The sequence below is a fragment of the Gordionus sp. m RMFG-2023 genome, chromosome 2 (genome assembly GCF_954871325.1).
Source record: "Gordionus sp. m RMFG-2023 chromosome 2, tfGorSpeb1-WG-v2, whole genome shotgun sequence".
NCBI classification, from domain to species: Eukaryota; Metazoa; Nematomorpha; class Gordioida; order Chordodea; family Parachordodidae; genus Gordionus; species Gordionus sp. m RMFG-2023.
Window position 1 is genome coordinate 24,758,753 of NC_088776.1, and position 15,011 is coordinate 24,773,763.

The 15,011-nt window shown below is 27.6% G+C and overlaps 1 protein-coding gene and 2 long non-coding RNA genes across 3 annotated transcripts in view; 1 reads left to right on the top strand and 2 right to left on the bottom strand.

Annotated features, from left to right (window-relative positions):
- Positions 1-408: 408 nt before the first annotated feature.
- LOC135924973 (uncharacterized) lies at positions 409-964 on the bottom strand. The gene is made up of 4 exons (XR_010571471.1): positions 922-964; positions 825-878; positions 655-776; positions 409-609 (listed from the first exon to the last, which is right to left on the bottom strand). It is a non-coding gene; the product is annotated as an uncharacterized LOC135924973 (long non-coding RNA).
- A 2,112-nt stretch (positions 965-3,076) lies between these two features.
- Positions 3,077-3,327, bottom strand: LOC135924870 (uncharacterized). The gene is made up of 2 exons (XR_010571428.1): positions 3,209-3,327; positions 3,077-3,163 (listed from the first exon to the last, which is right to left on the bottom strand). It is a non-coding gene; the product is annotated as an uncharacterized LOC135924870 (long non-coding RNA).
- A 717-nt stretch (positions 3,328-4,044) lies between these two features.
- LOC135924869 (insulin-degrading enzyme-like) overlaps positions 4,045-15,011 on the top strand; it is a 39,141-nt gene continuing 28,174 nt past the window's right edge. The window contains exons 1-5 of the mRNA XM_065459995.1: positions 4,045-4,185; positions 4,365-4,702; positions 4,745-4,821; positions 4,868-4,894; positions 4,940-5,043. Of these exons, the coding sequence (XP_065316067.1) occupies positions 4,091-4,185; positions 4,365-4,702; positions 4,745-4,821; positions 4,868-4,894; positions 4,940-5,043 (641 nt within the window). The 5' untranslated portion in view covers positions 4,045-4,090. The remainder of the gene's footprint in view (positions 4,186-4,364; positions 4,703-4,744; positions 4,822-4,867; positions 4,895-4,939; positions 5,044-15,011) is intronic.

The following is a 15,011-nucleotide window of genomic DNA, read 5'->3' on the forward strand; positions in this document are numbered from 1 at the left end:
AAATATTAAATATAATAAATTTAGTGAATTGGCATTTATAACTGACGTATGAATAATAAATATTATTTTTTCTATGTCCTATGATATTTAAGGCAATTTTGCCTTATTCTCTTTAGAAATTATTAGATTTAATATTAAGTGTTAAAAATTTATATATTTATTTAAGGTTTAATTCGAAAATATCAAAGATTAACATATAAATCTTTTACTATCTATTATCACGTTACTGCTCAAAGTTAGAAACAATTTTCAGAATAATTTATTAAAATCCTTTATTTAATTTGTAAATATAAAGATAAAAAAATCAATTAATAATATATGCGATATAAATAATATATGCTAAATGCGATATAAATAATATATGCTATATGCGATATAAATATTAATTAAAATTAATTATGCGATCAATATGTTTGCTATGATTTATTAAATAAATATTTACATTAAATTTTTTAATATTACTTAATTTTTTAATGGGCATATAGTATGCCCATTTATAAATAGTATGTATTAAAATATTTGTCTGGAGCATAGTTGTCATTGCAACTATCTCCACCTCTGTACCATAAACGGCATTTTGAGCCATGCCCGTCCTCTCCGGCGGGGCACCTATTAAATTAAAAAATTGATTTTATCAAATCTTAAAAATGTTACCAAAAGGTCGAATGTCATCAGGCTCTAGCATTTTCGATGCTTTTTCTGGTGTCTTAACTCCATTATCTATTTTGTTTATACAATATAATCCTCTCCAACTATCGAATTTAGTATATTCATAACTAGATATTTTCAAAAAGGATTTAATATTAAATATATGAAAATATTACCCTTCATAAGCTTTAGATTTTTAATAGCTGGTTCTTGAAAATTTTCATCATCATCTAAAAAAAGGAATATTATTTAATAATAAAATCCATTGTATACCTTTTATGGTACTAGAATGAAACTTTTCACTTGACCTAGGAACTGTTTAAAGTTATTTAATAAATTTTTAAAAGTATTAACATTTTTTCTGTCCTGATTTAATTGTGTCATCTTGATAAATATATAATTAATTTTTTTTAAAACTATACCTTTTTTTGTAGCATCTAAAAAATAATATTGAAAAATAAAAAATAACAAAGAAAATATTTAATGAGAATTTGTGTTGTGATGATTTAATGACACATATTGACGATTAAATTTAAACCCATTCATGTATAATTATATTGCTAGCAGAAATAATTAAAATAACACATTTGTATTTGTGTACATTATGTATAGATATTGATAATTAATATTAAGATGGGTATTTGCTGTTTTGATAATTGAGTTTGAAATGTTTAACCATGAGTCATTATTGCAAATTATGTAGAAAATTATTTGCTGGGGTTGGTAAATTAAGATTAGAGATATTATATTTTTTAAGGATTATAGGAGTATATTTGTTTGAGGGTTTGAAGTATGTGTGATATTTATTGTTTCCTTGTTTATAAAAAGTTGATTATTTAAAGTAGCAAAACCAATAAGAGAATTAGTGATTTCATTACATAATTTCATGTTAAGGTCTCCTCCAATGATGATAAAGTATTTTTATTGATATCTATAAAATATAAAAGATTAAATAGGCCTGTTTTCCATTCAAATAAAGATATGGCATTCCATTATTTCTCGGAGATGGCATTTTAAAGGCAAATATTTTAAATGTATCTTGAAGAAAAAATATAAAACAATTTAACATCAGCCATTTTCCCGCAGACGATTTTTTCATCTGGTACCAAGCATCATGCACATATTTTTAACACAAAAATATGATTCCGCCTTTACAAGCCATAAAGCGACAATTTGAGATTGTCCATGACTATCTATTACAAGTAGAATAAACAGTGGCATACCTAGATTGTTTAATTTGTAGGTAGCATCAATGAATATCACCTCAGGATAATATTTAAGATAATGGAGCATGCTAGCATCTTGAAAGTAAATGCCCAACAATTCACTATCATTTTCTAGGATTTCCACCACAGCTCCATTATCTTCCCTGAGTTGATTTATTACATCAAGTAATACATTATCAGATGGCTTGTTTAATTTGGCTGAAATATTATGAATATCTCTCAGAGTCATCATCTGACCTGAATTAAGAACATATTCTTGTATTTTCACCTTATTAGCTTTAAAAGTGATAGCTTGCTCCACAATTTGTTTTTTTATAGGAGAAAGCCTTCTTTGTTTAGAGAGCATCTCATATAGTTTTTTATCTTGATTATATAAATCATGTTAGTTAAAAATCAAATAAATATGTCTAACCTAGATCATGGTTTTTATGATCTTTTACAAATGTGACAATATCTAAAGAATACACATTTAGTTTATCACACTGAAGAAAGACTGTGAACATAAAAATACATTCCTTGTGAAGACTAGATGAGGATCTTATACCTCTAGACTTATTTTTTCTTCAGTCCATATTTACATATATAATAAACTCGATTATATTTATATTGAGCTATAAATGCTTTGCTATAAGGTTCCTTTAATAAGTCTGATTTATTAATAACTATGTTAAAAAAAAATTCTTTTTCATATATAAATATGGCATCGTTTAATTCATGTATAGAATTAAATTTAGTATTAAGATATAATGACATAATTAAAATAAATATATAAAACTATAGTGTAAAATATATTAATATGAACCTGTTTTTAAATCTTTAGCTTCTTGAATCAATGATAAATCTTTAGCTTCTTGAATCAATAATAAATCTTTAGCTTCTTGAATCAATGATAAATCTTTAGCCTTCTTTTATTTTCTAGAATAAAATAAAATTTATAATGTAAAATATATTAATATGAACCTGTTTTTAAATCTTTAGCTTCTTGAATCAATGATTAGCTTCTTGAATCAATAATAAATCTTTAGCTTCTTTTATTTTCTAAAATAAAATAAAATTTATAATGTAAAATATATTAATATGAACCTGTTTTTAAATCTTTAGCTTCTTGAATCAATGATTAGCTTCTTGAATCAATGATAAATCTATTCTTTTATTTTCTAAAATAAAATAAAATTTATAATGTAAAATATATTAATATAAACCTGTATTTTTAAATCTTTAGCTTCTTGAATCAATAATAAATCTTTAGCTTCTTGAATCAATGATAAATTTGTAGCTTCTTTTATTTTCTATAATAAAATAAAATTTATAATGTAAAATATATGAATATGAACCTGTATTTATTTTTTAAAATGGAGTTTAAAAAAGGCGCCAACGAGGCAAATATCCTTTACGACCTAAAAAATTTGACTGGAAATTCAAAAAAATCGCCTCAGCATCATCAGCTCCAGAATAATGTTTCTTGATTGACATGAGCACTTTTTCAAAAAAATATCATTATAAAAATTACAATGATCTAAATATACTCTGATATGTAAATACATTATAATCTAACAATATGATCTGAAAATACTCCACAAATAAGCTTAAAGGAGTATATAAAAAAATGGAGTATTTTTAAAACGTTACACCGGGCCTGAAATTTTTTTCTAAAAAAATATCCGGGCCGGGCCGTAAAAAATTTTTTTTTAATTTATCCGGGCCGGGCCTTAAATCTTTAAATCCGGGCCGGGCCGTAAAAAAATTTTTAAAAAAATATCCGGGCCGGGCCTAAAAAATTTAAAACCGGGCCGGGCCGGGCTGTGCAAATGGTGCCTCTGCAGGTCTCTGATATATATAATCATTTAATTGACTAACATAATAATTCATAATGTATCAATATTATATTAGAATATATTTCAACATTACTAGACAAAAAACCACCCCTCTTTATCAAAATCCTATCTACGCCTTTGATGTTACATATTAATATTTAATCATAAATTTCCGGAGATAAATCCTAAAAATAAATTTGTACCCCCCCCCCCCCCCCCCATTTACAAGCGGAAAAATTCTGGCAACTCCACTATAATCAACATAAAATATAATTAAGGAATAATTTAGCCTTATTTTTAAAATTTTAGACGGTGTCAAAAATTGTCAATGAAAAATCTACGAATGAGAAGAATTATCGATTTTTTTGTGACGTCACATAATTGCCTCTTTCTGAAAATTTTATGAACAGTTTTCTAAGAACTCGATCTTTATTGCTATATAATCATATTCATTTCAATAAAATTCTCAATTCTTCTTTTCATTTATCTGTTATAAAGTACATAATTTTTTTAAATTTTTATGATATATAATTAGCATGAATAAAAGGTAAAATTAATCCTTAATTATTTTTAATAAATTTTCATTGAGAAATTAAATTACAAGGTCTAAGTAATCAATAAATCACATTTTTGTTAATATATTAATTAACCTATTAAAAAAATTACTCCCATTTAGAATAAAGATGTCATCTAAAAGCAATGAAATTAATCAAAATCTAATTAAAATGAACAATAGGGAAGAAAATTTAGACCTAAAAAACAATGACATAGAAAATAAAACCCATAATGTTAATATTCTAAGTAGCAATCATATGACAAATTCTCAAAAACGGCGATTATCTCTGCTCAATACTGACATAGAAAGTTATGTTACATATGTTGAAGATAATATAACAAAGTCAGAAACAGACAATTGCACATATAGAGGATTAGAACTGAAAAATAAGTTGAAGGTATTATTAATAAGTGATCCCGAAGCTGATAAAGCAGCTGCTGCTTTAGATGTCCATATAGGTATTAAATATATTTAGTAAGTTACATAAACATATATGATAGGTAATCTGAAGGATCCAAAAACTATACCTGGATTAGCTCATTTTTGTGAACACATGCTTTTCATGGGAACAAAAAAGGTACAGTTTATAGATATTATTTATTATATTATATTTTATGATATAGTATCCTAGTGAAAATGAATATTCAAAAGTAAATTCTATAATTTTTATATATCTTATGAATATTATTTTATAGTTTTTAAATGAGCATAGTGGTTGTTCTAATGCTTATACTTGTGATGACCATACAAATTATTATTTTGATGTTGCTCCAGAACATCTTAAAGGAGCTTTAGATAGGTTTTCTCATAATATTATTAAACAATAATATAAAATATAGTCATTTTTTTTATGAAATACTATTTACACTATCTGAAGGGTTTGGTTATATTTTATTATTATTTAAATTACATTTTGATTGGGTTTAAATTTTTAAAGAAAATTCATATATTTAAAAATGTTTGCAACAAATAAAGCACCAATCTTTTTATTTGTTAGTAGAATGATAAAAAAAAGTTATAGGCTTGAATCTGGCAGGCCTATTTTTTTAAAAAAATGATTCTGGTGATATCATGCCTTATATATTTTAAAAAAAAATTGAATAAGGCCAGGGCTTAAATTTTGAAATATAAAGTTATATTTTAAAATTTTTGCAAGAAAAAAATGCCGATATTTTTTATTAGTTAATATAATGATCAAAAACTGTTTATTTAGTGTAAAAATGGGAAATAATATTAAAAGATCAATCATTTCTATATTTAATATTAAATTTGGGCTAAGTTGTACAGTCAAATAATTTTAATTTAGGATCAGGTTTTTAGTACTTAGTACAATTAAAAAAACAATTGTTTGAAATTAAGTCAGGCTAGAATTTGTAAAAAAAAATTTTTAGGCTAGGCTTGAAAAATTAGGCCCTATGTAGATTACTAATTTATTTATTATTCAAGAATATCTAGTAATATGAAACAAATCTTACCCCAATTTAGTTATTGCCTCAATTTTTAATTTCATTTATTTTCTAGGCATAGATATATCTAGAATTTTCCTATAAGGGGCACTATTTAATAGATTTTCTGATCATAAATTTTATTGGAGATCTTTAGGTCCATTATTTTATGCCTTTGGCTATATTATAATTTTATAAAAATAATTATAGATTTCACTTTTTTTCTAAAAATTTGGAATTATAGTTATTATTTTAAAAGGTTATTAACTTTTACAAATTTTTTTGGTTTAGGCCTTGTATTTATTTTAAAAATATTAAAACTGGGCCATGCCAGATAATTTTAGTAAAAAATTGAAAATGGCCCAAGCCAAGCAAACTTAATTCCCTCCTGGCTGGGCTGGGCCTGAGAATTTTGTTATTTGCCAACCACTGATCCACATATATATTCCAATTATGTTCATATTGAAGATACTATAAATATATATTTCATTAACATATTCTATAAAAATAATAAAAAACTTAATAAACTCTCATCAAATAAAAGTTATATTTCTGATTCACTTATAAAATACCCTTGTATCGTTAGATTTATGTTTGTAGGGGAGAATATTGATGTCATCAACTTTGTTTTATCAATATTTATTTTTAAACCAAAAAGGTCAGCAACTTGGGTCATCATGTCCACTAGCAATTGGAGGTGTGATATAGAATCTCCTATAATACAAATATCATCGGCAAAAGCAAGAATATTAAATTTCACGATGGGAATCTGAGCTAAACATTGTTTAGTCACTCTTTTTATGATATAGTTTGTAATAAAATTAAAAAGAAGAGGAGAAAGGACACATCCCTGTTTTAAACCTATCTTAACTGGTATTTTTGTTGATTTATGACCCGCATGGATAATTTGTATCGAGTAATCGTTATAGATATTTTTTAATATTTTTACCAATGAAGTTGGAGTATTAACTTCTTCTAATGCTAACCATAACCTATCATGATTAATCGTATCAAAAGCTTTCTTAAAATCAAGAGCAATAATTATTAATTGCCTTTTTCGTATTATAGATTTCTCCATTTGTATCTTTAAGTTGAGAATAGCTTCAAGAGCATTATGTCCCTTTCTAAATGAAACTATTGAATCCACATAATCTCGTTCTATAAAAGGTTTGAGTCGATTTAGGATTAAGTTAGTGAAAATCTTATAAACTATAGAATTTAGTGAGATTCCTCTCCAATCCTCTAGAGTTTTAGGGTACTTAGTTTTTGGAAAATTAATTAGTATAGCTGATAGCCAATCACTAGGGCATATCCCTTCCTTCCATACTCTCGATATGATAGGGAATAGTATATCGGCGGATAATATAGGGTCCGTTTTTAAATATTCACTACGAATATTATCTTGACCACACGCCTTGTGATTTTTTAGTTTCTTTATTATATTTATTATTTCACTCTTAACAGGATCTATGATTCTATCTGTATTTTGGAATAAGGTAGAGGGGGAAGAATGTGTAGATAAAGATGTAGTATTATGGGTATTATCTTGAGGGAGAAATAATTGTGGGGACCAGAGGTACGAAGTGGATGGACCATGATGAATGGAAGACTCACTTTGGTTTGGTAAATGTAATAATTTAGATGGCAAGAGATTATAAGAAGAGGAGTTTTGAGGGCATAGATCCGAAGGCCATTTAGTAGGGTTCTGCTGAGGAGGCCAGGAGTTTGAGGAAGATGCATTTTGGACAATGGGAGATTCTAAATTTGAGTTGTATGTAGAATTAGATAAAAGATTTGAGATATAAGAATTTTGAGCGGGAAGGAATTGGGGAAGTCCACGGTTTAGCGGATTTGGAGGCCAGAAACTTGAGGTAGATGGACATTGATCAATGGGAGATATTACTATTTGGTTATTTGATGTAGAGGAGGGTTCGTTGCAATTATTTGATGTAGAGGAGGGTTCGTTGCTATTAAATATTTTAGAGTAATGTGAAACCCATATTTCCATTTGTATCTCTGGATCTGTGATTTCTTTTGCATTGTGACTAAGTTTAAAAAATTGCTCTTTTTTGAAGGAAGTGAAGGATTTCAATAATTTAAAAGCTTTATATGAATCATTTGCACTGAACGAATTACTTATCTCAGTGGCACGATCCTCAAGGAATTTCCTCTTATCTCTTCTGAGTTTATGACTAATATCGTTTAGGATATACATGGCTCTGTTTCTCCTATAATGACCACTCCCCACTATATTTGAAATAAGATTTTTTGATTCTATTGAGATCCAGTCCGGATAATTCATCTTGGCTGGTAAGGAATTTGATGCCGCATTGTTGAAAATGTCACGAGTATTTTCCCATAGTGTGTCCGAGGATAAGTTGTTAGTATGATTGATAAATTTATGAGAATTATTTCTGATTTGTTCTATATATTCAGTTTTGATATTGTGATCATTTAAAGCCTCGATATCTAATTTGGGACGTTTCGAAAGTGACTTTCCGTTTCTTTTCTTCCTCATATGCCAAATCTTCAGGTCTATTACCATAGAGCAATCTATAATTTTATGGTCAGAGTTAAATAAAACCTGATAATGAACTTTAATATTTTTTATCCAGCTCATAGTCGACCTATTACAAATTAAATAGTCTATTTGAGACCAAGTATTGTATGTTGGGCTAAAATATGTGTATATCTCTCTTTTATCCGAATGTTCGAAGAAAGTATTAGCTATACGAAGATCTAACTTATGACAGAGTTTTAATAGTAGTTTTCCTCCAATATCGGATTTAATATTTAGTGTTCCTGAACCAAGGGAAATATGATTCTTTATATCGATTTTTCCTACTTTCGCATTAAAATCCCCAGCAATTAGTAAGTTTTCGCGTTTCGGAAATTTATTTAGATATTCGTCAAGAAAAATGAAGAATAGTTGTTTTTCAGTATAGTTCACTGGTATATAGATATTTACAATATTTAAGGTTTTACATCTCGTATTTACTTTTATGCTACATACCCTACTATTTACGCCGTCGAATTTTGAGATGTAGCCCGATAGATTCTTTTTGATCAATATACATACTCCACACCAGTTTTTTTCAGTTTCGCCCGAATTAAAGAGTAAGTAACTTTTGCAATTAATTTTACAAGGGAAAATTCTTGGAAATATTATATCGTTGTAGCTGTCGGAAATTGTTATGATAATTCAAATTCCATTTTTTTTATAGAGAAATCTTGATAAAAAATCTATATAATTGTAGTAATAAGCTATCAAAAAAATTGCCTTGATAAATAGTGATATAAGTTGTCTAAAAAAAAAAAAAAAAAAAAAAAATTTTTTTGTCGAAATCAAGTTTTATAAATCGTTAAATAAATTGTCAGAAAAACTTTATTTTATATAGTGTAATTTTGATAACATATATTGTCCGATATCTTTTTTTATAAATCGTTAAATAAATTTTTAATCTGGTAATATAAATCATTGCTCTAATTTTTTAATTACTAACATTACAATGAACAATTTTTCTGGTTCTCTAAGAATTATATCCCTAAATGCTAGATCCCTAAATAATAATAAATTTGCCCAACTAAGAATAATATTAGACACCCTAGCGGTCGACATTGCTTGTATACAAGAAACACATTGGATTGATACTTGTAAAATTAATTGCAAAGGTTACTTACTCTTTAATTCGGGCGAAACTGAAAAAAACTGGTGTGGAGTATGTATATTGATCAAAAAGAATCTATCGGGCTACATCTCAAAATTCGACGGCGTAAATAGTAGGGTATGTAGCATAAAAGTAAATACGAGATGTAAAACCTTAAATATTGTAAATATCTATATACCAGTGAACTATACTGAAAAACAACTATTCTTCATTTTTCTTGACGAATATCTAAATAAATTTCCGAAACGCGAAAACTTACTAATTGCTGGGGATTTTAATGCGAAAGTAGGAAAAATCGATATAAAGAATCATATTTCCCTTGGTTCAGGAACACTAAATATTAAATCCGATATTGGAGAAAAACTACTATTAAAACTCTGTCATAAGTTAGATCTTCGTATAGCTAATACTTTCTTCGAACATTCGGATAAAAGAGAGATATACACATATTTTAGCCCAACATACAATACTTGGTCTCAAATAGACTATTTTATTTGTAATAGGTCGACTATGAGCTGGATAAAAAATATTAAAGTTCATTATCAGGTTTTATTTAACTCTGACCATAAAATTATAGATTGCTCTATGGTAATAGACCCGAAGATTTGGCATATGAGGAAGAAAAGAAACGGAAAGTCACTTTCGAAACGTCCCAAATTAGATATCGAGGCTTTAAATGATCACAATATCAAAACTGAATATATAGAACAAATCAGAAATAATTCTCATAAATTTATCAATCATACTAACAACTTATCCTCGGACACACTATGGGAAAATACTCGTGACATTTTCAACAATGCGGCATCAAATTCCTTACCAGCCAAGATGAATTATCCGGACTGGATCTCAATAGAATCAAAAAATCTTATTTCAAATCTAGTGGGGAGTGGTCATTATAGGAGAAACAGAGCCATGTATATCCTAAACGATATTAGTCATAAACTCAGAAGAGATAAGAGGAAATTCCTTGAGGATCGTGCCACTGAGATAAGTAATTCGTTCAGTGCAAATGATTCATATAAAGCTTTTAAATTATTGAAATCCTTCACTTCCTTCAAAAAAGAGCAATTTTTTAAACTTAGTCACAATGCAAAAGAAATCACAGATCCAGAGATACAAATGGAAATATGGGTTTCACATTACTCTAAAATATTTAATAGCAACGAACCCTCCTCTACATCAAATAACCAAATAGTAATATCTCCCATTGATCAATGTCCATCTACCTCAAGTTTCTGGCCTCCAAATCCGCTAAACCGTGGACTTCCCCAATTCCTTCCCGCTCAAATTCTTATATCTCAAATCTTTTATCTAATTCTACATACAACTCAAATTTAGAATCTCCCATTGTCCAAAATGCATCTTCCTCAAACTCCTGGCCTCCTCAGCAGAACCCTACTAAATGGCCTTCGGATCTATGCCCTCAAAACTCCTCTTCTTATAATCTCTTGCCATCTAAATTATTACATTTACCAAACCAAAGTGAGTCTTCCATTCATCATGGTCCATCCACTTCGTACCTCTGGTCCCCACAATTATTTCTCCCTCAAGATAATACCCATAATACTACATCTTTATCTACACATTCTTCCCCCTCTACCTTATTCCAAAATACAGATAGAATCATAGATCCTGTTAAGAGTGAAATAATAAATATAATAAAGAAACTAAAAAATCACAAGGCGTGTGGTCAAGATAATATTCGTAGTGAATATTTAAAAACGGACCCTATATTATCCGCCGATATACTATTCCCTATCATATCGAGAGTATGGAAGGAAGGGATATGCCCTAGTGATTGGCTATCAGCTATACTAATTAATTTTCCAAAAACTAAGTACCCTAAAACTCTAGAGGATTGGAGAGGAATCTCACTAAATTCTATAGTTTATAAGATTTTCACTAACTTAATCCTAAATCGACTCAAACCTTTTATAGAACGAGATTATGTGGATTCAATAGTTTCATTTAGAAAGGGACATAATGCTCTTGAAGCTATTCTCAACTTAAAGATACAAATGGAGAAATCTATAATACGAAAAAGGCAATTAATAATTATTGCTCTTGATTTTAAGAAAGCTTTTGATACGATTAATCATGATAGGTTATGGTTAGCATTAGAAGAAGTTAATACTCCAACTTCATTGGTAAAAATATTAAAAAATATCTATAACGATTACTCGATACAAATTATCCATGCGGGTCATAAATCAACAAAAATACCAGTTAAGATAGGTTTGAAACAGGGATGTGTCCTTTCTCCTCTTCTTTTTAATTTTATTACAAACTATATCATAAAAAGAGTGACTAAACAATGTTTAGCTCAGATTCCCATCGTGAAATTTAATATTCTTGCTTTTGCCTATGATATTTGTATTATAGGAGATTCTATATCACACCTCCAATTGCTAGTGGACATGATGATCCAAGTTGCTGACCTTTTTGGTTTAAAAATAAATATTGATAAAACAAAGTTGATGACATCAATATTCTCCCCTACAAACATAAATCTAACGATACAAGGGGAAAAAATAGCAGAAGTTCAACAATTAAAATATCTAGGAGTGATACTAGATAGAAAAGGAAATACAAAGCTAGACCTAATAGCTAAAATAAATAAAGGCAGACAGAAATATAGATCCTTTATGAAAATATGGAGTTCGAATCAATTATCAATTCCGTTAAAGATTCGATTATTTAAAACTTTAATATTTTCCTCCCTAATCTATGGTACTTGGAAAGATACCAAACAAGAAAGTAAAAAGATGCAAGCGTTCATTAACAAATGTCTTCGATATATTACCAAAACTTTCTACCCGTATAATACTTCAAATCATAATCTTTGGTCCAGATGTGACATTCTCCCTATATATAGACTATGTGAATATAGGAAAATCGAAATATTAGGGCACATTCTCAGACAAGCCCCAAACAACCTAGTATATCAAGCCCTTTTTATTACCCCTTTAGAAGAATTATCTCTCAAACCTTTCCTATCCTACAAAAATAGTTGGTTTGGTAGAATAATTCGATCATTATCGGACATAGATCTATCTTGGGAGTTCATAAAACGTGCTTCGTTAGATAGGAAAACTTACAAAATCGTTTTAAGACTTATTTACGAACACTTGACGAATAACTGCTGAGAATGTAACAAGTAAAGATGATGATTAAATTAAATTAAATTTGGTTTATTATTTAAATATATAATTCCATATATTACTTTGATATAACAATGAAAGTTGAGTAAGTAAAGTTATGTTATTACTAAAAAACAATTTCTTATATTGCTTTGATATATATCTAAGAGTTGAAGTAATTGAATAGGGCTATAGTAAATGAAGGCAGATTAAATTAGTGCACATTGTAAGATAATTTCTAATAGATTACATTACATTATGAGATTTAAGGTCAAATAGATTAAATAGATAGATATTTTAAACTAAATAATTATAAAAATTAAATATAATTATATTTTCTAACTAAATAATTGGGAACATATTGTAAATAAACTAAATAAATTTAATAATCATAATAATAATAAAAATTAAGACTAACTATAAAAAAATAATGTTAGATAATTAACTAATGACTAATAATTTGTATTGGATGATACAGTACTACTATTTTTTTTTTCCTTTTAAATATGCTCATAATCTTATTCACTATGCTATTATTATTATTATTGGATTGGGTGAGTTCCACTCCTCTTAATAATTATATCTGGGTTACAAGGTTTGTTGGTATCCTTGAGGAAAAAAATCGGCATAATTATTATGGAGGATAGGGTCTCTATAGTAATTCACGTTCGCTCATTTTGGGCAGGTCCATGACCAACGTGCTAGATAAGATAAGATAAGAGATTCATTCATTATCAAATATTAAAGGGGAAATTTCTAATTAATTTATCATCAAATAAAGGAGAAGTGATTCCCCATCATTCTTGACAGGTTACTTACTTATTTAAATATAACTCTTTTTATATAAAAACTATATTAATAAAACCTAGTGTTGTTAAATTGCCTATCTTTGACCATCTCTATTGTGGCTTAGTCAAGCCTAAAAAATTGAATTAAGCTTCTAAGTTGAGACTATGAGTCTCAACTTGAAGATTGATTCGAATATATTTGGATAAATACATAGCTACGCTGTTTTATAGTTGTATAAAGTTAGGCAATTTAAAACCACTATGAAAAAATGATAAATTAGAGCTATCAGGTGCTTTAAATAAGTTGAGAGCCCAGTAAATAGCAAGATGTGCTTTGCTCTGATTTATAAGATAACAAAAAAAATTTAAAAATCAAATATTTCTGATTTTTCAATTGGAACTATATTATTAATTATACATTATCTGAACATCAGAATTTGTATTAGTTAGCATAGTTGTTCACTCCTAATAATATTAGATAATAAATTAATAATTTAAATAAAATATAAATAGGTAAATAGATATCTTTATTGAGTATATAAAAAGTTTGAGATATTATGAAATTTATAAAATGATTACAATTATCTTCTAAATAATTTATGCTTAGTTGTGAGTAGATGCATTTGCAGGATTCTTTAGAAAATGATTTCAAAAAAATATTTTTATAATGTGATAGCCCCTTAAGATGTTGAAGAATATTAGTACAAGCATTATTGTATGTATTAAAATAAAATATGTTATAAAGTATGTACCTTCAACTATGCAGATATTAGTAATTGATATAAAATCATAAAGTATATATTCAATGTATAGCTAAATGAATGGAATAAGTATGTGTCCAGCTTTCCAAATTGCTAAAAATTCTAAAACTATGGTTTAAAAAGCTGGATGGAAAAACTCTTAATTTAAATATTTATATTAGAGATCCATTAATATTATTTAATAGTTCTGCATTAAACTATACTCTAGTTCCTTTTTTGAATGAGATAAATAATACGTGATTTTAGCATGAAGCCCTTTAGTGTTGGCAAACAACAGAGCTACACTAGGTCTTACTCATAATCCATCAAACTGGATATTTAATTTAAAGGGAAAGAAAAAATATTGAGCCCTTCACACGTTTGTGGGCAAGAAAAAAGTTAAAAAATAACGATTATGACAATTGTCACTCTTCTATGGTACATCTTCATTGAAATTTTAATTTAACATTAAAAAAAATTCAATTATGACAATTGTCACTTTTCTATTGTCTTCATTGAAATTTTAATTTAATATGTTAACAATATTTTTTCAGTGCTGTAAAGTACGTTATAATTTTTGAAGAAAAGGAACGTCATTCCTTACCTTCTAGAGGTAACGAGTAATGGTAACGCGTCACTTTTTTTGGTAACGGTAATGCAAAACATTACTCGCTACTCTAATTTTTTCTTAAAAATATGGGAACAACATATTTTATTGTATTATAAAATTATTGTTATTTATTTTATGAATAATTTAAGCTGTTTTTAAATCATATCAATCACCATTCTTCATTTTTTTAAATTTTTAGTCAAGATTGTTAATCTAATTAATATTGAGTCAAGATATGTTAATTTATATTCCTATTCTCTAAAATTATAATTTATTTTATAAAGAACATTATGTCAATTGTACATATTTCTTCAGAGAAGATAATTCAACCTTCCCTGGCCCCATTATGAAACATCTTTTGCACCAATAAATA